Source organism: Argopecten irradians, chromosome 5 (assembly GCF_041381155.1).
Source record: "Argopecten irradians isolate NY chromosome 5, Ai_NY, whole genome shotgun sequence".
Lineage (NCBI taxonomy): Eukaryota > Metazoa > Mollusca > Bivalvia > Pectinida > Pectinidae > Argopecten > Argopecten irradians.
The window spans coordinates 2,505,368-2,531,001 of NC_091138.1; the positions used below are offsets into that span (position 1 = coordinate 2,505,368).

The 25,634-nt window shown below is 34.7% G+C and overlaps 1 protein-coding gene across 1 annotated transcript in view; it reads right to left on the bottom strand.

The window, feature by feature from the left end:
- Positions 1–4,535: 4,535 nt before the first annotated feature.
- LOC138322650 (somatostatin receptor type 2-like) overlaps positions 4,536–25,634 on the bottom strand; it is a 62,066-nt gene continuing 40,967 nt past the window's right edge. The window contains exon 2 of the mRNA XM_069266651.1: positions 4,536–7,669. Coding sequence (XP_069122752.1) covers positions 6,379–7,617 — 1,239 coding nt within the window. The 5' untranslated portion in view covers positions 7,618–7,669 and the 3' untranslated portion in view covers positions 4,536–6,378. The remainder of the gene's footprint in view (positions 7,670–25,634) is intronic.

Sequence of the window (25,634 nt, forward strand, 5' to 3'; positions counted from 1 at the left end):
GTGCACAGACTGATTTAGTACTCTATACATAATATTTGATAGTATATTACATCATATTAAACTATTAGAAGCTGACGGTTATCCGTTCCTTAAGTATCCTTAAAAATGCTCCACCGCTGACAAATGCTATTTTTTCTCTATCAAAAACAGGAACAGGTGAATTAGTATTTTTCTTCGGTTACAAAGGTTACTTATTTTACACCATTACTACCATTGAAAATTTTGGGCTGCTAAGTTTTCTGCCAAGATAAAAATATTAAAACTTATGAATTGTATCTCTGAAAAAATTCCATGGCACTGTGTCTTATATAGAATGCAGTAGTTATTGCACGTGTACAAAAAACGAAATTAGTTTACTTTTTGTGTTAATAAGACATATATATATATACACGAGTAAACACCAATTATTGTTCAAATGATGAGTACAGTTTATGCTCTGTCGGCGATATAATATGTATTTAATATAATATTTGCCTTTATTAAGACAACATTGCGTTGACATTGCAGTTTCACTAACGTGACCCTATCTCAGGGCACATCAGCCATTACATGAGAAGAACAACACAACATATAAATATATCACTATGACATTCAGGAAACGCGGTCACGATTAAATGAAACAAATACAATTAAAATCTGAATGGATCTACATGAAATGTTCTCCTTAATGTAACGGGAGCTGTAAATGATATTGAGTGAAACCATCCTTTGATTGGACATCCGAGCTGATACAGACATAAAAGCATGTTTCATTTAAGTGAGAGTCAATAAAAGATAGGTTCGAAGATACGTTTAGCTGGAATAGAAAACATCGAAAGGTTAATAAAAACTTAATATAACCTACATGGGAGTTAACCGTCATCTAATGAAGTGAACGGAGAGACCACTAGGGGAAGCTACAGAGTCAATAAACATTTATTGGACACAAAATAGCACGGGAACGAATCCGCACAGGACAGTCACAGCTGCAGTGACTTAATACATGTCTCGTCACATTCGTGAGTCGATTCCTGATGAATGCCATTCAGGGAAAACTACAGCGGTTTTCAGTTCGACACACTGCAACCTAGTGTTACATTACGTTTTAGTTATAAAATACCATTTGTTTATCAATGAAATGAATTGAGTTGTAGAAGTGTGAGAATCATTTTTTTTATATTTTATATCGTTTGAATGATACTATCATAGTTCAATGCATCTGTACTGTCCACCTACTGTGTTCCCTTAACATTTCATTGGTACGATATTGTCTGGAACAATGAAATCTAAAATTCACCGAAGGGACGGATACATTTATCTGTAACACTGGTGTTTATTGAACTTTTAGGTTTTCAGGGAACTTGTAATATTAAAGTGAATAGTCAGGCAAATGAAGGCTAAAGTCGGTAGAAATGGTGTTAGTATATCCAGTATAATTTCTACCAACTAGGTTATATCGAGTTTTTATTTCTTTTGAAATAGAAAAATAAAGTTTCTTGTCCAAATTGCTGTGCATGTGAAGAAGTTTATTTAATTTATAGGAATCCTAACATGTCCCCCCGGCTGGCTATGTCCCTGTTGACATTTCCACGCAGCCTTGCTTTCTTTAAGAGTTATTCTTAAAAATATTCTTAATTTACACGGGGATTTTTCATAATTCCAATGGTCAAAACAGGACAACGTAAGCAGAACTGGACTGTCATTTTGATTAATGCATTTAGGCTGTTTTCTTTGTCCGACTATTTACTTTAAGTAGAGCGTCAAATGACAATATTTTCTTATATTGTCTCCCTTTTCGCTATCACTACCACTAACTATATGGATGTATCTTGTGATGTCTGCCAACACTAGTAAACACCAGTCATGTCAGACTTAATGCTGCACTAGTAGGGATTACCAAGCCAATTCCCAGGTTACTCCTTGCCTTGTAATGCCTTTGTAGATTGGGCTTTCAAGTGTTAGTACATTGTGTTCATAATTCTCTAAATGATTTAATAACGTGATAATGACATATTTGCGATAATTTTTACATCATTACATATTATACTATATATATTTCGGACCTTTTTACATCATTACATATTATACTGTATATATTTCTGACCTTTCTACATCATTACAGATTATACTGTATATATTTCTGACCTCTACATCATTACAGATTATACTGTATATATTTCTGATCTTTTTACATCATTACAGATTATATTGTATATATTTCTGATCTTTTTACACCATTTCAGATTATACTGTAAATATTTTTTACTTTTTTAATCATTACAGATTTACTGTATATGTTTTGGACCTTTCTACATCATTACAGATTATACTGTATATGTTTTGGACCTTTTTACACCATTACAGATTATACTGTATATATTTTTGACCTTTTTACATCAATACAGATAATACTGTAAGTATTTCTGACCTTTTTACATCATTACAGATTTACTGTATGTATTTCTGACCTTTTTACATCATTACAGATTTTACTGTATATATTTCGGACCTTTTTACATCATTACAGATTATACTGTATATATTTCGGACCTTTTTACATCATAACAGATTATACTGTATATATTTCGGACATTTTTACATCATTACAGATTATACTGTATATATTTCGGACATTTTTACATTATTAGAGATTATACTGTATATATTTCGGACCTTTTTACATCATTACAGATTATACTGTATATATTTCGGACCTTTTTACATCGTTACAGATTATACTGTATATATTTTGGACCTTTTTACAACATTACAGATTATACTGTATATATTTTTGACCTTTTTACATCAATACAGATAATACTGTATGTATTTCTGACCTTTTTACATCATTACAGATTTACTGTATGTATTTCTGACCTTTTTACATCATTACAGATTATACTGTATATATTTCGGACCTTTTTACATCATTACAGATTATACTGTATATATTTCGGACCTTTTTACATCAATACAGATTATACTGTATATATTTCGGACATTTTTTACATCATTACATATTATACTGTATATATTTCGGACCTTTTTACATCATTACAGATAATACTGTATATATTTCTGACCTTTCTACATCATTACAGATTATACTGTATATATTTCGGACATTTTTACATCATTACAGATTATACTGTATATATTTCGGACATTTTTACATCATTACAGATTATACTGTATATATTTCGGACCTTTTTACATCATTACAGATTATACGGTATATATTTCGGACCTTTTTACATCGTTACAGATTATACTGTATATATTTCGGACCTTTTTACAACATTACAGATCATACTGTATATGTTTTGGACCTTTTTACATCATTACATATAATACTGTATGTATTTCCGTCCTTTTTACATCATTACAGATTATACTGTACATATTTCTGATCTTTTTACATCATTTCAGATTATACTGTATATTTCTGAACTTTCTAACATGTGTAAGTCCACCCTCGGAAACCCAGTGACTAAACTCCACTGTTCTTCGTTTATAGTACAGACTGATTACGTACAGTGTACGATAGGGTGGGATGAATTAGTATAATTCTCAAAATTGTCATCTCCGATATCTAGTGTTATTACTGATCATAATGTTTAATCATATTTCGATTTTTTTTTTTAAATTTTACCAACCAAGAACAGGAAATTTGTCGTTTATTAGCTAACCGCACACGGTACCGTTACAACACATTTTCCTGATGTTTGTTATTCTTGGTCTCAAAGTGTTTTTCCAGTATATTAATAAAACTAAGTGCACTGACTGTTTAAACACAGTTCTAACTCAGTGGTGTGGAACTAGGCGCTATTGTCTTTAATAATGTTTAATCATTGGTTTTGCATATATGGTATTTTATGCGTGAACTGAAACGTGATGCAATGGATGTCGAGCACGATATTCTTTGTTGCAAAGTCACGAGAGGAATTTTTTCAAATAAATATCAAAAATCATTTATGACATGTGAAATACAATCTCAATTTAATAGTAAAGTTAGTAAAAAAAACCTGTAACTCGAAGTACATGGATCCGGTTAATAGTTCGAGGAATACGGAGTATTAGAGTCATCAATGATTGTTCATTGATATAAAAATAACAAAAAATACTATGATATCACATGAGGATACACCATGTCTGTCAATGGTATTTGAACATTTAGTTTATACGATTTTTATTATTATAACAGTGATTTTCAACCGATGGGATAATAATATTGGATAGAAATGAATAAAAGTGCGCATTAACAATACTGTAGATAGAACATTAAGACTTACCGCCTCTTTAACGAATAGATGGTTTAATTACTCTGACTTCGAAGATAAGCGGATATACATCTGTTCGAGGAACAAGGGAAATTCGACTAAACGCTGTTCGAACTATCCACGGTTTTGTTACATGAAATAAAAAGAGTACGGTCGGGGCCATGCGATTAGTTTTACGTATAGGGGTATTCAAGTTGTTCGAGTTAGAGAGGTTATACTGTATTGCGGAACTTACTCTCGAATAAAACAAAAACCTAGTTTACTTAACAATCATTTATTACACAAACAACATAAACATTTAACCAGTCTATTACATACAATTGACATTCAGAAAATATATTCATTAATATCAACAACTCATTTATATATATGTCAACATATACACCAAGATTTCAATGAACACTATACCCAAAAAGAAAGTGTATATTTTCAAATCCGTAAATATTTACGCGCGCAACCATTCCTATTTAGACCATCTCTTTATATATTTATCATAAACCAATGTATTACAAAACGGTGAAACAAACAAAAATAAAGCAAATATTTAAATTATGAAAATTCTTGTCGCAATGTAAGCTTTTAAATAGTTGATAAGATAGAGAGTTGGTAACGGTACCATTGAACAAACGAAGCAGGGATTGCTTGGACTTTGCTACAACGCGATTTAAAAGAAACGTACATGTATTTGTATAGTATGGATTTCAAAACGCAATTCCATCTATAATTATAAAGGATTTTTAAAATAAAATTAAAAAAACCACTTTTACAATCATTCGCACAGATTGGTATTCATAATTGACACGATTCACAACTCACTCATTCATTCTATATAAATCATATGTTTGTATAATAGCAAAGTATAACAACATGTCAATCAGAGAAATTGTTTCTATAGTAACAATATTTCAAACCTTGACCATAATATATATTGATCTGTTAAACAGTCCTGGTACAGCCCATAAGAAATGTATTACACATGATTCTAATACATTACGATAAATGTTCATTAACATCGATATGCCGTTTTCTTAATATTATTTTTTTAATGAATTCAAATACAAATATAAATATAGAGCAGTTCCATGTTGGAAATATATATCTTGGAATCAGATGAAAAGATACCGTCGTTACACAAGCATATTTTGTCTAAAAAATCCTAGAAATGTAAATGTAAGACAAAAATGGTTTTATATTTGTGTGTAAGCTGCATGTTTAGTAAATAATTTCAAAAGAATGGTTTATGTGATTTAGTCATGTGTGATAAATTCAGTTTACGCACCAGTGGATAATAGATTACATGTATTTACATTAATGATGTGTACGATGTATTGATTATCATATTGTTTATTTATCAATAATGTTTATTATCGCATTTCATGTTAAATTTCTGGACAATTTGGTTCTTTTTGGTATCGATTGGAAATCACTGGCTTGTGATAAGATTTACAATAAACGACATGAAAATAAATATTACACATATCTGCACTTCACTGTGTACGACAGGCGAGCTATATGTTCAAATAAACGGAGATAACAATAAATGACATTAAAGATTTAGGTATAGATGTCTCACATATATTTCTTATATTAATTCGGCCCATTACGGTCCGTGTATTATAATATACACGTTATACTGCGTCTCAGGTCACAGGAAACCATTCGGAAACATTTAAGCACGGTCTCGTTGAAACACCTTAAGCAGGATCTTTAGAAAATCGTCCACAAAGATCTGTCGGAAAGTTTCACGTGGCGACATGATCAAAGTTGTAAGTCTGAAGTAAGTCCATCACTATGGGTTCAACCCGGTTGGTGTCAGTAGTTAGACTTAATTAAGAAATACATTTGAGGCCAAGTGTTCAGTAAGTGAAACTGATAATGTTTACGTAATAAAACAATCATGATCTTGGTTTGTCCCTTGTTTACTGAAAGGCAGTATGGCTAACCGTTGCATGTCAATCGATCAACGATTGGCATGTTCACATATTAAAGTCCAATATTTAATCAAATGTCGTGCGCATGTGAAGCGTCCATCTGTAAAACAGCACAGACCAGGGGAATAGTCTTGTTTCTGTACTTTACAATCACGTGATTTCTGTTACCACGTGATTGCCGTTCGGAGTCATTGTGTCTGACTTTCTTTATCTACATACAAGTTACCTTCGTCATTGATCGAGCCCTTGCTTCCTGATTTAGCATTCTGTTGAGTGTTCTCAGCACTCGTTAGCATGGTGGCCATTTCGTACTTATCACCCTTTTGCGCTTTGCACGAGTCATTTCGCCATTGTTTACTTTTAGCGGGAAAACTGCTTTCCCTAGTATATATGCTGCGGTCCATATCCGCCCGGCCCAGACATTTGAACGCTTTAGCAAAGCTACGACGGAAATTGTCACTTAGGAAAGCATACAATACTGGGTTAAGCATACTGTTGGCGTTGGTGAGCACAGTAAAGAAGCTGAACAAGTACACTCGCCATTCTGATAAGTTGAAGCCAGACTTCATGAATGTAAGATTAACCTGGAATCCCCAGTAGGGCAGCCAACATATAATGTAAACAAAGATAACTGTTAAAACCATCCGGGTCACTTTCCTGTGCGTTCTTTTCTTTTCCTTGGATTTAATTACCGGTCCTACTGTGCGCAAGCGCAGGATAACGGACAGGTAAAGAACGGAAATCATCGAGACAGGAATCGCAAATCCCAGCAGGAACGTGTACCAGGTAAAGGCCTTACCTGCAGGTATCAACTGACCTTTGGGCCAGACGATAGTACAGGTCTCGTGGGAATCGTCGCCCATTTGCTTTACCGTCGTGGAGTAGAGAATTATGGGTAACATGACGAGAAAAGAAATGGACCAGAGACACAGGCACACGAAGAACGCGATATTGGTGGTCCTGTATTGGCTGGAGCGGACTGGATGACATACTGCCAGGTATCGGTCCCCACTTAGTGCAGTCAATGTGAATATCCCAGTAAATAAATTGATGGACACTAACACGAAGAAAATTTTACACATGGCTGCTCCGAAAGGCCAGTAATGTAGAATGGATGTCGTTATCAAAAACGGCAAGCTCATGAGGAATAAAGCGTCAGAAATAGCTAGATTTAAAATGTATAAGTTTGTGACAGTTTTCATTTTAGCGAAGCGAAGCACAACATATATCACCAGTCCATTACCGATGAGTCCGATGAAACATATTAAAGAGTACGAGGTCACAAGGATAACAGTCATGCTAGAAATGGCATTAGGCATGCCCATCGTGTTGTTAGCTACCGATGACGTGTTGTCTTCGTCATCACAATACTCGAGCGAGTCATACTCATATGACGTGTTGGTGGAGTTACTGAATGATGTTTCCATGGTGACGGCAACGGAAGTGGCTTCCTCAGTGAATCAAATACTTGTGAAAATCCTGAAAAATAAAACAAAACATTTATTACATATAACATGTTATCTAAGCTTTTTGCTTTCGTGACATCTGAGTGACTGATATAGGTTATAAAAATATAGCAAACAATTTAATGTTTATTTTATAGATATTTGTTTAGTGCTTGCATGGTGAGCAAATGGTGCATACAATAAGTATATTAATAAAGATATCCTTGTCCATAACTAGATTGAATGAATACATTATCTATGGAAATTAAACTTAATATACCCGAGATAAACCACTGCAATTAACTTAATTACTTTTGTGTATAATATTATAGTAATATTGATAGATAGTGTTTGATTCACTTCACATTCCTAGCCCTGCTTTTGTAAACTGTTACTAAAAGAGATACTAAGAAAACCTGGTTATTAAAAGATAAAAACGTCGCATGCACATAGTTTGATTAATTCATCATCAATTTAACCTTGCTATCGTTACATCCTACTTCAAAATTATTGATTATTACAGAGAGCACTCAATCCAGTGGTTCTACTGAATTATGGCTTAATCACAGACAGTGAACTGGCCTTGGCGCATCTCTCAACGTATCATTTAATCACAGAAATACATCTACGGCACCAAAGTATATATTTTACGGTCCTAATGGTTTCCTTCGACATTAAGGAAGCACTTGTCCGATGTTGAATGTTTGCGATAAATGTTTAGTATATCTCTAAAGCGCCCTTGACATCAGAAGAGAGCTGTGCCAGAGAAATGTGACGATGATTAATTACGAGGATACATTATTTGAAAAAGAGAAATCTAAGGCCAATAAATAGTGTATACTAGCAGAAGTACCGGCCCAATTAGGCGCTCAACCGACGACGGATTACAAATAAACAAGCCTACTCATTACATAGAACAGCTGATAACCCTATAAACAATTTGTTTAGCAAGCATAAGGCCAGTGGAATCGTTTCTGCTGTTCGTCAGAGGGGGAGGGGGAGATCCCCCGGAGTAATTGACCATACTTTAGTATCGATTTTGCCGTACCGCTGGTAGGTAATGCCGGTTTGTTGTGTTATTCTTTGTGTCGTTATCATTAGGTATCTTTGATGTTGGCGTATGTCAAATTAACAATGTTTGGATTTGAGATCGTCGTATGATTTGATGTTTGGGAACACAGACGAAACATCAATTTACCTTGTCTGCATGTGGCTTTATACACTAGTAACACAATATCCAGAAGGCACAGATAAATAAGCTGTCTGTCACTTCACTACTTACACAGATATATCCACCTTCTAAATAAGGATCAATCGGTACCTTTTTGTTGGAAATCAAATAATATCCTTTTCTGACGTAAAGCTATATGAAAATCTAATAATACCAAAACCAATACAACAACAGGTCATTAATAAAATAAAATTACAGGTAAGAATCAACAGACATAACCAGGTGCGCTAATGACGAGCGACGCGACAAACAGCTGTAATCTCGTCGTATTACCGGAAAGATATCTCTAAAATTGACATTTCTATTATCGAGCGAGAGGATCGATGTCTGAAATCGGACATTGTCCCTTTTTTGCCCATAACTAGCCTGACTGCAATTGACCTTCATAGCGATAGCGAAATCAATGGTTCGTCAACGGTTTTTGTCATGCCCTCCGTGCACGTAAAAAGTCGACGTTTTCCAAAACAGTAATCATAACAGATTTAATTCAATATTATAAAAATAAAAAAAAAATGGCTGAATCGATTTTCTTGAATATTATAAGTGACATGAACTCAGTCTCCCAAAACACACATCTCGCACTTCACACACGCTACACACTGCATACATGGGAGGCCGTCCTTACAGGATCCTGGCTGTTAATAGGACGTTAAAATAATCAAACAAACAAACATATTTTCACAGCATTTTAATTTCGCGACTTCAATTAAGACTACCATTGCATATAACGATTGTTTTGCGATTAAGTGTCTTGAACCTGCGCTTTAAACAATTTCGCGCTAATATCATCAAACGATTTTCATAAATTCCATTCCATTTGCAAAAATATCATTATTACAAAATATATCTGTCTTAACCTATACCATACAGTGTCCAATCACCCGATCATCTATCTTAAATTATTGTTTTGTGTAAGGTTTAGTTTTTTTCTCTTCTGAAAATGTCCTTTGCCATTCCAAACTCCATAATAATTCCTTTGTTTGTTTGTATGATTAAATTACGTCCTATTAACAGCCAGGGTCATGTAAGGACGGCCTCCCGTGTATGCGATGTGCAGCGTGTATGTAGAGTGATGTGCCTGTTTTGGGAGGCTGTGGTATATTCGTGCTGGTTTTTTTTTTTTTTTTTTTTTTTTTTGAATAGTTGAACTGTTGACATTTTATAGTGCCATATCACTTAAACATGATACCAAAGATACCAAGCAACATACCCCACCCGGTCACATTATACTGACAACGAGCGAACCACTTGTTCGAATTCCTGTATGCGGAGTTCTAACTACCAAAAAGACTTTGTGTGTCTCGGCCAGGGACAGAAGCCAGAACCTACCTCGCATGGGCGAGCGGTCAAGAAAAGGCCAAAAAAGCGGTTTTGTCAAGGGAGACGTTAGGAAGAACAAAGTTAGTTAGGAAGAACAATTTAGTCGCATTTTACGTTCATATGCAATAGGAACAGAAGGTACAATTCTAACGCCCTACCTTCAGGACCAATTCCTATGTACAAACCAGTATAGGTCTGCTATTAAGGACTGCTGATTGGAATCTTATCCGCGTCTTCATCAAATATTTCTATCTAACACGCGTAAATGTCCATTCGACAAAAGTGTATTGCGTCGAAATTCTAATAAGACATCATAAAACCAATATAAGCTGACTGCATTGTCATTTAACAGTTATTGATGGCGATGTGTATCATTGACTTTTCGGATCCACCACATAATTATGGCTTCCTGATGTAAACTTGACCTAGAAAAGAAGTCTCCATGGGATATAAATTTGTTTTCTATATGGGGTATTTAAATAGCAGAAAAAACGGAACTGTCAACACACTTAATAAATAAAATGAACAAATATAGATTGCCTTCATGATGACTTCGAGCTGTAGGTTTCTGCTGCAGTATTACAATATACTACTAACTATATTACTATTACCGATTCCGTAAAGATTTGCATAGGCTGACATAGTTTCAGTAATATATAGACGGTATTAGGAAATTTTTTCACAGATTCCAGACGGCAACGACATCCGAATTTGTAGAGATGGCAGTTGATATTTACAAGGACTTTGTACAGATCATGATAAATCTTTATATTTTAGGTCACCTGAAACGAAGTCTAAAGTGGACTATTCTATTCGCCTTTTTTACGTCGTCGTCCGTTGTGCGTCGCATGTCCATACAATTTTTACATTTTCGACTTAAGTAATTTCAATGAAATTTTGCACAAACCTTCTAAAGTATAAGGCCAATCAGAATTCTGAATTATATGGACCCCGACTCCTTGGGGCTATGAGAGGGGTCAAATTGGGTAAAATTGACTAAAATTTCAAAAATATTCTTCTTCACTTACAGATGTGTTAGAATCAAAAACTCTTCATAGATAGAAAGGTCTTAAAGTCCTTTACAAAAAATATGAATTATATGACCCTAGGGCCTCAGGTTTTCCCCTAGGGAGGGGGTTAAGTTTTCTATAGTTTATTTAGAAAAAAAACACATTATTTGAGTATTATTTGGTCATTTGTAATAGGAAATGGGGCCTTAACGACGGGGACAAAGGGGGTCACATAGGCTAAAATTCCAAATATCTTCTTCTGAAATTCTGGAAATGGGAGAATCAAACACTCTTCATAGATTGAAAGGCCTTTAGCTCCTTTACAAAAATTGCGAATTATATTACCCTGAGGGGCGGTGCCAAACAGAGTCAAAATGACAAAACATTTTAAAAATTATCTGAATTCACAGATTTGATGGGACCAAAAACTCTTCAAAAATAAAAAAAAAAGTCAAAATCACTGCCCGACTTCAAGGGCTGCTGAGCAAATATATAGTATTTAAATGTCTTAGTTTCATTATGTATCCGAGCTCAGGTGACCGTTAAGGCCCATGGGTATAAAAGCATATTTTGTACGTGCCCTTAATTAACTTATTACGAATTGCTATAAATAAATGTATTATTCATTGGCCAAGGTTCAGTGTCCGAGTTGTGAAGGATGTGATACTGAATTATGATTTTCAACAAATATGAGTGGTGGAGATTGTTAAACTAAAAAGATAATTCTAAACATATTGTATACACTAGTCTGCAGTGACCAAAGGATTGAGGTATCAAACATTTAAGCCATCTACATTTAGACTGACTTGTTAACACTCAGCATGTACGGACCATAGGGTAATAGTATTTTCTCAAGGTAAATTGGTCTCTGGCATTCCAACAGCTTCCAAATTTGGCACTTCCTTAAATATACCTGACCTTGATGTAAATATCAGTATGTAATAATGAAGACAACTACGATATTCAGACAGGAAGTAGCTGTATTAATACCAACATTGACCCATTAACGGCTGGGAAATAGACGGCGTCCAACACATACTAGTATACAAGCGTTTGTAGGAAATACGATTTTTAGCTAAAGGCCATGCAAAAAGGAAACCCGTGGACCATTTTGTCCTCGGAATCCTTCAAGTACAACACTTGCCAAATGTAATATAGGCTCTCTTTAGAATGCCTACGATGACTACCGGATGTAAGAGGTTTCCCTACTTCTTCACTCATGTGACTATATATTCGGGTCAATAGGGAATCCTCGATAAAATGAGCAGTTGTTTCTATCGGTAGTTTTAAACAAATTTAACGTTATTCATTTGTCAGTCTGGATTGTGATTGTCTTGATTGTACAGACATGGATAACCATGAGGTTGTTTGAAGGCGACCTCTTCTGTAGATACTGTAGATCAACTGTATTTCACGGTTACTAAATTTCGCGATTTCCGTTTCAAACCATTTTCGCGGAGATTAACATTCGCGATTTGTTTTAAACTGAATAGAGAAATCTTTGAATTAAATTGTACAATAATTGTCTAAGATATTAATTAGCGGAGAAAAAATTCAACTAATTTACCTTGATCGCGGATTTCACGAAAATAAATCGCACACGAAAGGAAGTTGGTTTACAGTAAGTATAACAGGGGACAGTGATAGAAGAATATTGTAATATTGAACCACCTGCTAAAAACACCAGATACAAAACAAAAAGGATGGATCAGTGGTTAGTAAACATAGCAAAGCCAATTCCAACACGTATGTAGACGTGTTACTGGCTCATCAACAAGTCGGCATAGCTAAAAGAGTTGACAACAAAAACAACTAGTATATAGTTTACATTAACATCCATCAGTAGTATTGTGTACTACAATTCTGAATAATATCTAAACTATTTCATTCTAACTTCCTGGTCGAAGGATACGGAAGTCTATACATACCATGTAGTATTTCGTTTTATCTCGTTATAACGAGATAACTTATATGTTTCCGTAAAAGAGGACCTCCACACCACATACAAAGATTAAGCTTATGACTGATGTTTGTTTGATGGAAGATTTTCCACCTGACGAGGATGAGTGTAGATATCTGTCCTAATGATGTATATACCATGGAATAGGTGATATATCATGTAAAGATAAACAAGTAAACAGTAGTTTTATTATAGTTTGAACTTTGAGCTCAAGCTAACATGTGTATTCCATTACAACAAGGATAAATTATTACCAAATATCGATAAGATCATGATATCTCGGGGATCAGAAATAAAAATGTAATAAAGTTAATGGCCGTTTCTTCGTCAGACATCATAATCCACGGGTAGGCCTAACTGCGCATGAGCTGAAATCGATCTGATGTGGACTCTACAGATCGAACTCGAGGAAATGAAGTTGATAATTTGCCGTGTACATTTTATCGTCAAATAATGAATCAACATGTCAGAACAAAAAGAAAACTTTGGCTATTTAGATAATTCTTTATCACGATGCTGCAGGCTAGAATATGTGGACATTTTAAGTTTATTCCATAGCATACGTTATACGCTTGTATTCTACATGTAAATAGGAGATTCCTTTCTCTTATGAAGCTCACGATTCTGTTTGTCTGGTTTTGTCTACTGAAGACGTGATCTCTATTGTAGTTATCGTTAATTACTCATTCACCTCTGAACATCGTAACAGTCTATTTCAGCCTTTGAATTGGAATAGACCAAATGTATCTAAAGAGATGAATGAATTGATAATGTCCTTTGCCGAGTGAAACAAGGTTTTTTTCCTGAAAATGTCACTCGCTCCGTGCGTAATGATTCTAAATAAAGATGGTTATGATAACATGTCACTATCTGACGTTTATAGTTTGATGTACATAATACTGGAGGAAACGAGATGTCATCCGAGCTTTTTCAAGAATTCAATTCCAATTACGTGACGGTCAATGACCAAAGAAAATTTGACATTTCCGAAAGAGAGGATGGTGAAGTTTCATCTAACGACATATTTAGATATTGCAATGCATTTGACAATAACTACACTGCTTTTACAGCGATAATAAAGTTCTTAATTCGCATTGTGAGTAGAATTAAAATTTACCGCAGCAGTAATTGTCCTATCATCATTTCTGAATTGTTGCAATAAAGCTCGTAAACAATTATAGCAAAGTTAGCGAATTTCAGGGAAAAATGAAGAAATTGAATAAATAACAATGCCATGAATCACTAAAGCGTTCATCTTCAAATTAGAATTTGCGTTTTTTTTTCATTTCTGTAGAGCAGGGTAGATTTGGTATGACAGCTCCACTATCGATATGCAATTTAAAGAATCCATCATATTGTTTCCTTTCCGAATTGATAAACAATAAATAGAATGATTTAATTGTTGTAGTTAATTCTTGCCTAATTAGCTCTCAAATGATGATTTAATGATGAAATATTGTAATGTAAATAACAATATAATGCAGAGTTTCCATTATACCATAAGAGAGTGAGTGGTTACTGTTATAATAAACCATGGTATACAATATCCCTTGTTCAAATCCTTATTTTTGTACGGACATTTTACGGTGTAATAATTTGATTTCCTGTGTTACACTCATTTCAATGTTTAGGTAGTTTAAGTTATTTTCACATATATCGAGAGGACTGTACATCGATTATTATGACGTCATGCATAAGGAACGTTTTTGCGGGAAACTTTAAAAGCAGCACAGTTATTGGTCAAACTGAACTATTGGATAACATATCAATGCGGCAAGACTTCAATTATTTTAATGTTCATGTGAAAGTAATTAAAAGCACGAAAATTAATGCCTTACTAGCTCCTGATTTAGTTACGCAAATTAACGTATAAGCTCAATATCTCAAAAACGGACAGACATTCTTAAAGACGGACTGTTCTTCCATTTTTTTGTCTATGACTTCATAAACCCAACAGATATTGAGAATAATGCTTAAAGTTGTATGGTCAATCACATTCGCTGTTTTTGTCATAGTCAAAAATGTTTAAGTGTTATACACATTTTTCTCCGTCTGTACGAGATTTAAACTTTCTAATTTTACCACTTTTTATAAAGTTGCAGCCCTGTAAGTCATTTTGATTATAAAAGCAAAAAATCTTTTTTTAACTTGTACAGGTGAAAAATAGGTTGGAAAGATGCCGAAATATTCCGAAACCAAGAGAAAATGCAAGCAACACTTGTGGTTGACCTCAGCAGTCTGGCTCTACAAAGAAAATAATGCTCACACATTACAATATTTGATACACACAATATTGAATTATGGCAACGTTTGAATAAGATGTTTCAAATACTAGCTCTGTGGGCATATACAAATGTACCAGCACGATTTGCTCATATTAGCCAGAAGGAAAACGTAAACAAACACATATGCGCTTACGTTAGTTACCTGGATCACCACGTGCATGTGTTGTGGACGTCAGATAAGATTCGAAATTCCGACAAAACCCGAAGGTACTAAACATTGTAGTGATTGAAGGCGCTTTATTCAAAACCAGAAATATATGGTCCCTAGATTTCGGCTCTCTTATTGGCCGACATATGCTTTTGGGGAGCTAAATCATCCAGTTACATGAACGACATTTCGTTACAGTGAAATTAGCATTATAACTTTAAATGAATGACAAAATGTGTAAGCTTACCGCTGTACTTGGAACTTTAAAGTGAGTCCCAGAAACTATCTAGCGTTAATTCCCAGTGGTGCAAAGACTAATCACGACGCATTTTCTCAATTAATTTTAATTTTCCATTAAACTAATTTTAGGTCGGTCTTATGGTTTCTTGTGGTAAATCGATATTGTTCAAATCTAGTGCAGATCAAAGAAAAAGACTGAAATGGAATTATTTGTATATGTTTTTTCACTTAGGAGATGGAAATGAAGCGGACAAGAAACTTTTTTTCTCTGAGTTGTTAATCTATGATCGATTTGTGTAAGGAAACTCAGGACGTATAGAAAATCGGATAGGTCAGACAAAGAATAGAAGGATCACGTGATATTTATTGGGAATTAATCTTCTCAGGGATAGGTCTAAAGGGACACAGATGGCGCTGTGTTCCGTCTGATCACTTCCGTATTCACGCGGACGGATTGGTTTGGAAGGAGTGTCAGATACAGATAGATTGAGGCAACAGATCTATAATAGGTGGACGGAAATGACATTATTTTATAATAGCAGAGGAACAGAAGGAGAGATAATAAGAATGCCGTGAAAAAAAACCTACAGTAAGTTGTGAACGAGGGAATCAACATAAAAAATCAAAAATGGATTCAGGGCAAAAACTACAAAGCAAACGAAAATGAAAAAAGTTATACAGAATCCTTCCACTCTTTCATCTGTTTCCTTAGCATTTTTTTCGTTTTCCTTGATGATTATATAAGCCTGAGATCAAATATCGATATTGAAACTCAAAAGCCGCATTTCTGTTTTTACTCTAATATGGACTTTTATGCTCGATTAACAAAAAGGAAAGCATTTCTATCCCGTGTCTTGAATATTGCATAACGTAAAATGACACCGACGTTTGTAACGTTACCACGGATTGGCTGATACAATGGCGTAGGATTTCGTGTAGAGAAAGTGGTCTTTCCAGAAATGCTTAATTATATATACTTGTGAGGCTTACTTTGGAATGACTTGAATAGAACTTTTTATGTTATGAAACTTTAACAGAATGTTTTATCATCATTCGTGGTTTCTTTCAGAGAACCCTTTAGATGGTTAGCCCACACAACATGAGAATTCGTTATGCATTTAAATAATCGGCACCGAATTTAACTTATTATATTTTGAATAACGACAAACATGCATTCAGTGAAGAAAATAATATAATTACAATTAACACAAAAAATCAATTCGCGATGGATAATGTGTTTAACAGTATTGCATACAATGCCCAAATGAAGGTAAGGTCAGTTCTAGAGGAAAGCAGTCCCGACTGGCATCAATATCAGAAATAAAATATTAATGGATACTTTAAACAATAACAAACTTTATAAACTTCTCAACGGACAATGAGGTATGATACTATTTGCGCTGATCATTTGATAACTTTATACCTTACACAATAAAGAAGCAAAACAGATTTATTTAATAATTACTGTACTCCATTTTCATAATACACTGGAAGTAAACGTTTTGTCAAACATTCAAAACTATATTGTAATTCAAGGACATAACAAATAGAACTTTAGAGGACGTATAATAAAATCAATATTTAGATCCAGTATGCAATGTTCTGTGGTGCAATGTTGACATTTCAAAAATAGTTTGATGTAAGTATTTCACAAACATTATCCATAGATCCTACTGTACATTGTGCAAGATTCGCTTTTCAACCAGATCTCATCAAGGATTTTCAAATCAATATAGCCTTTCATAACGCGTACAAAGTTTGTCAACAAGCTCTGACCGATGGTGACATGCTTTTCAAATTCATCTAGCATTTCGTACGGCGTATTAAGTTTGGTGTTGGAAACATTGATACATGTCGGTTTAAAGTTAGATTTTTTTAGAAATTACTTCCATACAATTTGTTATCCATGCTTTTCGAAGGTGTATAATTTAGTTTTTTATCAGTCCTTTTTTTAATATGTATACCAATAAAGAATTTATTCATCGAATAATACCAGTGGCTTGATATGTGGAGGATGATAACATCAAACTTATATTTATCGTTGTATTTGAGAAACTTTCGCGACCCAAAAGTGGAGAGTTTGTGGTAATATGTCGAGACATCTTAACCACTCGGCCAGGCGGGCCGTAATGAAACCAATTGGAAATATTTTAACATTTTTTAAACTACATGAAAATATCTAACATCACTTCATAACGTTTTTTGAGTGAATGAAGAAAAACGAAAATAGCTTCATCATTGGAATACAATTGGGAAAGAAGTTTTCATGATAATGATGTCAAATTATTGGTTTTGTTGTGTTTTGCGAAATTAGCTGTGGCATTGCTTGTGCAATGCCTGTGTAGCAAATGCCGCGATGAAAAAAGGTTAACATTCCGTCGATTCCAGATCAGATCAAATATTTAGAACATATGTTTCGGCTGTTGACATGAAAGCCCGAGAACATTATAGCGCTACTTCACCAACACAAGGTAACCTAACAATGCATTCTTATATTAAATTATCATTTCTACATCGTCACAAATGTAAGTGTAAGCTTTTAATGCTTTCAGTTAAACGTTAATTCCAATATCCAACTGCCGTACCATCGCTTCAGAGACGTCTATATCAGTTAATCGTTGGATGGAGACGCCGACCCAGACAAAAAAAAAACCTTGGACATTTCAGAACTGTGTCGTGGCCTCCAGTTAACACTTTATACCATAGCAATACTACAAGCCTTCCATCAGCTAATACCACTGAGATATGTCAAATTGGTGTACAATACCACAACTAGTTAAGTTCAACGTTTAGCTCAGGATTTCAACTATACCTCTCTACACAATATTCAAAGTTTCATTTAGTCCAAAAGTTGAATATGAAATGTTACAATAATGTTGTGTGATCCTGTGTGTAGTGTTAGAGTTGTATATGACCCAAAGATCTTCTTCTTTTATTACCATTAGGAGAGGGTATCATTTTTGCTTTAGTTTTAAACGCCGAAACGAATGAATCATTTGATGTCAACCTTACAGCATATAATCTGGGTATCATAATATCGACCATTATAACAATCTAATAAGAAGCGACTGGCACAAGTCTGGAGCCACTCATTCCTATTCGATATGTCATCCGTAGCTCTACAATAATACAAAACACATCATTATCTAAAGCAACATGACTATCCCATCTGTACTCCTGTATTAAAAGTCTCTGGAATAACAAACTATTGTTGTTTATGTTCGTATTTATACAACACCATTGCAAACGTTTGTTTTACAAAAAGTATTTGATATTATAATATTATGTCTGTGGTAAAATTAGAGATATAAACAATGCTAGGAACATTGTCATTAATATCATTTGTAAAATCGTGTTCGCTCTACCAAATGATTCCAGGCACACGGCCTTGTATATGATAATAGATAATGGAGCAAATGTACATCTAGGACTGTCGTGGCGCACGCTGCTGGCAATGAGATGATATATAGGCGGTGGTTATGAATCCGGTTAAAATGCCCAAAGACAGTCGTCTGTGGCTCCAATCAATAAAGATAACGGCGCTATTGTCTTGGTTGCTTTGTTTAGATTATCTTGGGTTTTCTAACACTATTGGTTATATTAACGAGTTTAAACATGAAAGCGAGCTGGTCGTTTCTATTGTTACCATTGCCATAACATATTAATCACAATAGAGATCAAACAACAGCCACAAAGCTTCAAGTTACAACTCTCATTAGGAAATATCTTAGATAGAAACAGATTCGATGTATTTGAGATAGGAGCCAGACTATGTCTTTCAAGATTAATTAGAAATGTAGGCACAGTTTACTAATTACATTGCCTTATTTCGCTCGTCTTGGTCCCCACTATTTACACGACCTAATATATCATCATTATACAGAATCTCACGAAAACAGTAAATGTCTTACAGGTTTCCGCGATTTAACTTCGGGCCTGTATCAATATAAAATGATCAAATACAATTGTTTGACCTTCAGAGCAATTTCCAGTACAATCTCACTGAAACGATTTACTGATATGAAAACGTCATTGAAAACTAATATATGATCTTCACCTCTATCTTAATTAACGAAATCAATAATACAACGTATATTGAAAATACATATTTATTTGTTAATTTCCCACATTTCCATATTTTGTGGTTAATGTGTGATTTAACACTTTCATGTTCAATTAAAATAAATATAGAGAAATTTAGGTATATCATAAACAACTCTAACTTCGTGTAAACTTCCTATAATTACCATAGGATTTTCTACAATATACATAATAGATACGTAAAGTATTGGTAACATGTGCTACAACTGATCCGATAAGGATATTCTTCAGACAATATAAGTGTAAGGCCGGGGGTTTTATTGGTCCGGAATGGCCTTGTGGACAGATCGCCATTGTCAGACAGTGGAACAACACCGGAACAACACAAGCTCTCATTACAGATGGGCAGTGATATTGGGTCCTGTCATCCATTATACGGCCGGACAAGCTATCGGGCATCTAAGCATCCTCGATTTGTCTGACCTCTCATTACCCCTAGCAATACGGATAACCTAGAGGCCAACTAACCTTTGGTATCTGTACGATGTATGCGATTATATCACAAAAATAACTAGGAAAAGCGGAGGGAAAGTGCCTCAGACCCTCGAATACCATTACAATAAATTAATGAGTTATAAATAGTTAAAGCGGAAAAAGGACTTCGCATCATTTTACCTCGAAATATATCGAAAAAAGGCTACCAGTTCTGATATTAACATAGCTACAGCTTTGAACATTTTTCTTCTCAGAAACTGATGTAAATGTTTATGAATATGGTCAGTGACGCAGCAGACACATCTCACCTTCTGATGCTCGGAAAACGGTATGTTTATGGGTTCGATTTCCTTTAAGTATTTCCTTTGTCTCTCTATCAGCAATGACAACACATGCTTGTTACTTCTACATGTTCTATAATCTAAACACTGAGGATAGGTTTAATTATAAGGGAATATATGTGTAATTCACAGACATTTAAGTTGGGTCACTCCTGATCATGACTTTACATGCATGAACTGCTAATCAAAGTCTTTGTTGAATACAAACCTTGTCTCAAGTTAAAATTAATTTTGATTAACAATGATCAGATACGCCTTTATTTTCAAGGGAGATAATTGATAGTAAGATCTACAGTCGCATACCAATTATTACTCTTATTCATCAACAGATATGTCCCATTACGGGGTAATTTGTAGAGCCGTAAATGTATTACATGATATTTCATCGTCCGACAATAATGGCTTATGTCTGCTCCGACAAATTGACCAGAATCAAAATTGGACTGTCAAAGTCGATGGTTCTGCTAAAAAGCAATGTCGTGACGTCTGGACTGTAGTTTGTGACGGCCATAATCACTGGTACTGACAATGGGAATCTGAGTAATGGTCAATATAATATACAATGGCACGAACGTAAGTTCCATTTCAGACAAATCATGTCGACTTTACATCAATAACCTAGATACATCAGTGCTAATGTACTTTATACGATATTCAAACTTGACGAAAGTGACCTTCGACATCAGGCAGAAACGAGGTAACTTATTTTAGAAGGTGACAAGACTATCGATATGATCAGTGATGTAGATGCGCGGAGACAACCTAGCATTTAGTTTAGTGTTTTGTTCGAACACTTTAAATACTACTTAACGAGAGTAAAACATTTTGATTACATATTTCCTGGCTAGGGTTGTCAAGCTTGAACGATGCCGACTGATATATAGGATTTCTTTGACTGGTGATAGTTACATTCGGGTGTATTTGTCATGCATCATACATTGTTCACATTGAGCAATTACAAAGGTGTTATAAGACAAAGCAGTTACTTATAAAGATAACAATGTCGTGCTGGTGGCGATGTTTTCTGATGTAGCGTTCATGCATCGCAAATCGTTCACCATCAACAAAAACACAATGACAACAGATAGACCAACTAGCTAGTGATAAACATAGAACTGGGTCGTTGAATATAATCATAAAAAACATTGGTCTGCTAAATATGGAAATGGGTCGCTAAAATCTACTTTGCATTGTCTTTAATACGTATAAAACAGAATTAATGAATAGTTTGCAAAGAGCTTAAAGCAAAAAGATAAGCTAAGAACGTACATGAGTAATCAATGTCTTTTTAAATGGAAATAGAAAACTAAATTTGCATTAATATATTAGATTTTCGGTCGACCTCGAAAAGGGACAACTATTCTGATAGAATGCCATTATATGTTTTCAATAAGACCAATTGTTCCGTATTAAAAGGCGTTAGGCGATGAGGTTTTGCAGCAATGATGAAAAGCGAAACGTTAGTCATATACGTACTTTGAAAGACGAGCGGAACATTTCCAATTACTCCACGAACCGAACAGCTGTTTGTGTGTGAATACGTCGAGGCCGACATTGGCAGAAGGAACTTTCAAAAGGAGGTACGGTTTGGGCACGAGAATGGTACAGAAAGAACATAATTATTCAGACGTAGACCTTAAAATAACACGAGTAAACAAAACCATTCAACACCAAGTTATAGTGCATGTCAGAATTATATAGATGGGCAGAAATCAGGCTCAGATCTACGGTGTATTCAAGAACAACTAAGAACGTAATATTTTGTAACACAGTGAAAAGAACAGGTGATTAACATTAGGTAGTTCATGAAGACTGAAAAAAAGATACTTTACATGTTTACTTAACAACCTCTAGATAATGCGATGCAGTAATAAAACATTCTAGCATGGAACACGAAGAGTAGAGATTTATGTTCTTTAACGAAGTCTGGAAAAAGAAGATTCTTCAGAAGACCGCTCTACACATTTGTACTATACTCTACACATATGTACTATACTCTACACATGTGTACTATACTCTACACATATGTACTATACTCTACACATATGTACTATACTCTTCACATGTGTACTATACTCTATATATATGTATTATACTCTACACATATGTATTAAGTTATTGTAAAGTTATGTTTGCGAAGAGACAATTTAGTTAGCATTTACTTATATGTTCGAATTTGAAGCTTAAACTTAACATTATTTATTTTGCAACATGTTTCTTTGGCTGGCATACCGTAAAATTTCTTCATCCCCTAATGGGAACTGGTCCAAATTGTTTTTAAATGGTCACTTTGTGACTGTTATGTCGAAAAGGACTATAAAATGACTGGAAAATGCCCAATACTTCACCGAGTTATCGTTAGACTTTTATTGAGATAGCATTCAAACTGCGGATAGTATTTACCGTTTCACGCAGAATACTAATATCCCTGTGGTATATCTTCCACGTCATTAGTCCCTTGGTATCGTTACGTAACGTAATTACGAGATGCATACTCGCGACTGTCGTTTACGTAGATATATACATCAAAATGTCGTTGCTTATTTACAATTGATACTATCAAGGGACCAGTATCGTCACCACTCACAGAATTCAATAAGACTGGAGTTAGTAATTTAATCCCATCACGGTCATCTCAACAATATTAAGTCAACATAAATCCATAAGCTGATTTGAAATCTTGAGAAAATTACTTTTGCCAAACCTCTTTGAAAATAAAAAGGAACAAATGTTTATATCGGTATTTTTCCAAATTGTCGGTATTTCAAGTATTTATGTACACAAATTCTTCCCTTCCTACGATTTTTGTATTGTTATGTATAGATATTATTCAACCTTGACTAGCTTCATATGGGCACGTAATAATGATACTAGCTGTTAATGGGGCGAAAATAAATCAACCAACCGACGTCTGTGGCTGTGCGTTTGATAAGGTCTATGCAAAAAAAACCCACGTTGAGCGTTGTCCGCTCTTGGATGGCTGACCATTCTATTGTACACACTTAGAACGTCCGAGTTCGGCCTTGCCGTACCTGTTAGCGTCGTGGATTTGACCTAGCTGCACCTTGTTTCTTCATATATGAAGCAATCAAAAAGTAATATGATTTGGAAATTTTGTTAAGCATAGTGATCAAACGTCAAATCTGATAACAGAACAACTCAGAAATAAAACTTTGTATGTTCCATGGTAATAAAATCTGCCGAACATGGATCACGACTATCACGGGCTAAAACTTAGCGGGTATAAATCTCACCCTGTGTGCTGTGTCTATACGACACTTGTTTCACTACTCTCTAGGGACACGTTGCAAAGACCAATATTTAGGAATGAATTTCTACGGAAATTAATGACATGGCGTTATGGTAGTGTTTTACTGTAGTGTTAATACTAAACTCCAGGACGGTAATTATTGATCGGCTTTAGACTTTTCTTCTTTTGCTTTGCAAGCACTTCTTAAGCGTAAAACACTCTCGGCTTTAAGAGGTAGTTAAGAAAATTTTAACAAAATTAACTTTCATAGATGAGTTCTTCTCACATGCTATGTAAACAGATCGACTAGTACATTAGATGATTAAGCAGATGGCTTAATGTGATGAATTATTTGTTCTACTTTCTACTTTATCGTGTTTGATATGAAATGTTGCCATATCTGTAATCTATAAAAAATATTTCTACAGGTTTGCTACTATGGGTGACCTCAATCATACTTATAATTTACATATCTTATTGATCATATTCAATTAACTACATAGAATAATTCAACTGACTAAAATGCTTCGAAATAGTGTGAGCAAAGTGGTTCCCTTTCCTAATTACAAAAGCACATGTAATTGCAGCACTATCAAAGAAATAATGGTTTGTCCTCCTTTTATATTACGGCGTCAAAGACAGATGGTCTCCAACTGAATGACCATGGTTTATTTGGAGACAGTCGACCTTGTAACTTTATATAAACTGTCCCGTGTGACGATTTGATTCAGATTTACCTTATTTACTGGTTAGAGTTGAACCATCAAAGACATCATATCATCGTCACGTCACTCCTACTATCACCCCTAAACGTTTGGGTGTGTGACTCATTGCACCAGTACGTCTCCATGGATGATCATACATATGCAGATCATGTATGTGTTTCAAAAATCATTTGATCAGAAAAAAACCAAAGCACATAAACACCAATGATAAAAGGAAGGAAGGTTTCCAGGTCGCCATAGTTCCCATTTTGTCAGTGAATGAAAGAAAGGTTTCCAGTTCGCCATAGTTCTCATTTTGTCAGTGAATGGAAGAAAGGTTTCCAGGTCGCAATAGTTCCCATTTTGTCAGTGAATGGAAGAAAGGTTTCCAGATCGCCATAGTTCCCATTTTATCAGTGAAAGGAATGTAGGTTTCCAGTTCGCCATAGTTCTCATTTTGTCAGTGAATGGAAGAAAGGTTTCCAGATCGCCATAGTTCCCATTTTGTCAGTGAATGGAAGAAAGGTTTCCAGATCGCCATAGTTCCCATTTTATCAGTGAAAGGAATGTAGGTTTCCAGTTCGCCATAGTTCTCATTTTGTCAGTGAATGGAAGAAAGGTTTCCAGATCGCCATAGTTCCCATTTTGTCAGTGAAAGGAATGTAGTTCAGTAGTTCCATTTTGTCAGTGGAAGGTTTCAGATCGCATAGTTCCCATTTTGTCAGTGAAGAATTAGGTTCCATTCGCCATATCTCATGTGAAAGAGAAGGTTTGTTAGTTGTCATTTTGTCAACATTTGAATGAATTAATGTAAATTTGTTTATATCTACAGCATCCGAGGAGGGAGGTAAATATAATAGCCTTCATATTTATTTTCTGGGTTTTTTCTTTTCATTTTATTACCGTTATTGCAGATAACACTCCTTAGCAAACTGACCAACAGACTGTGAAGGAGTAACATTCCGTGATATCCC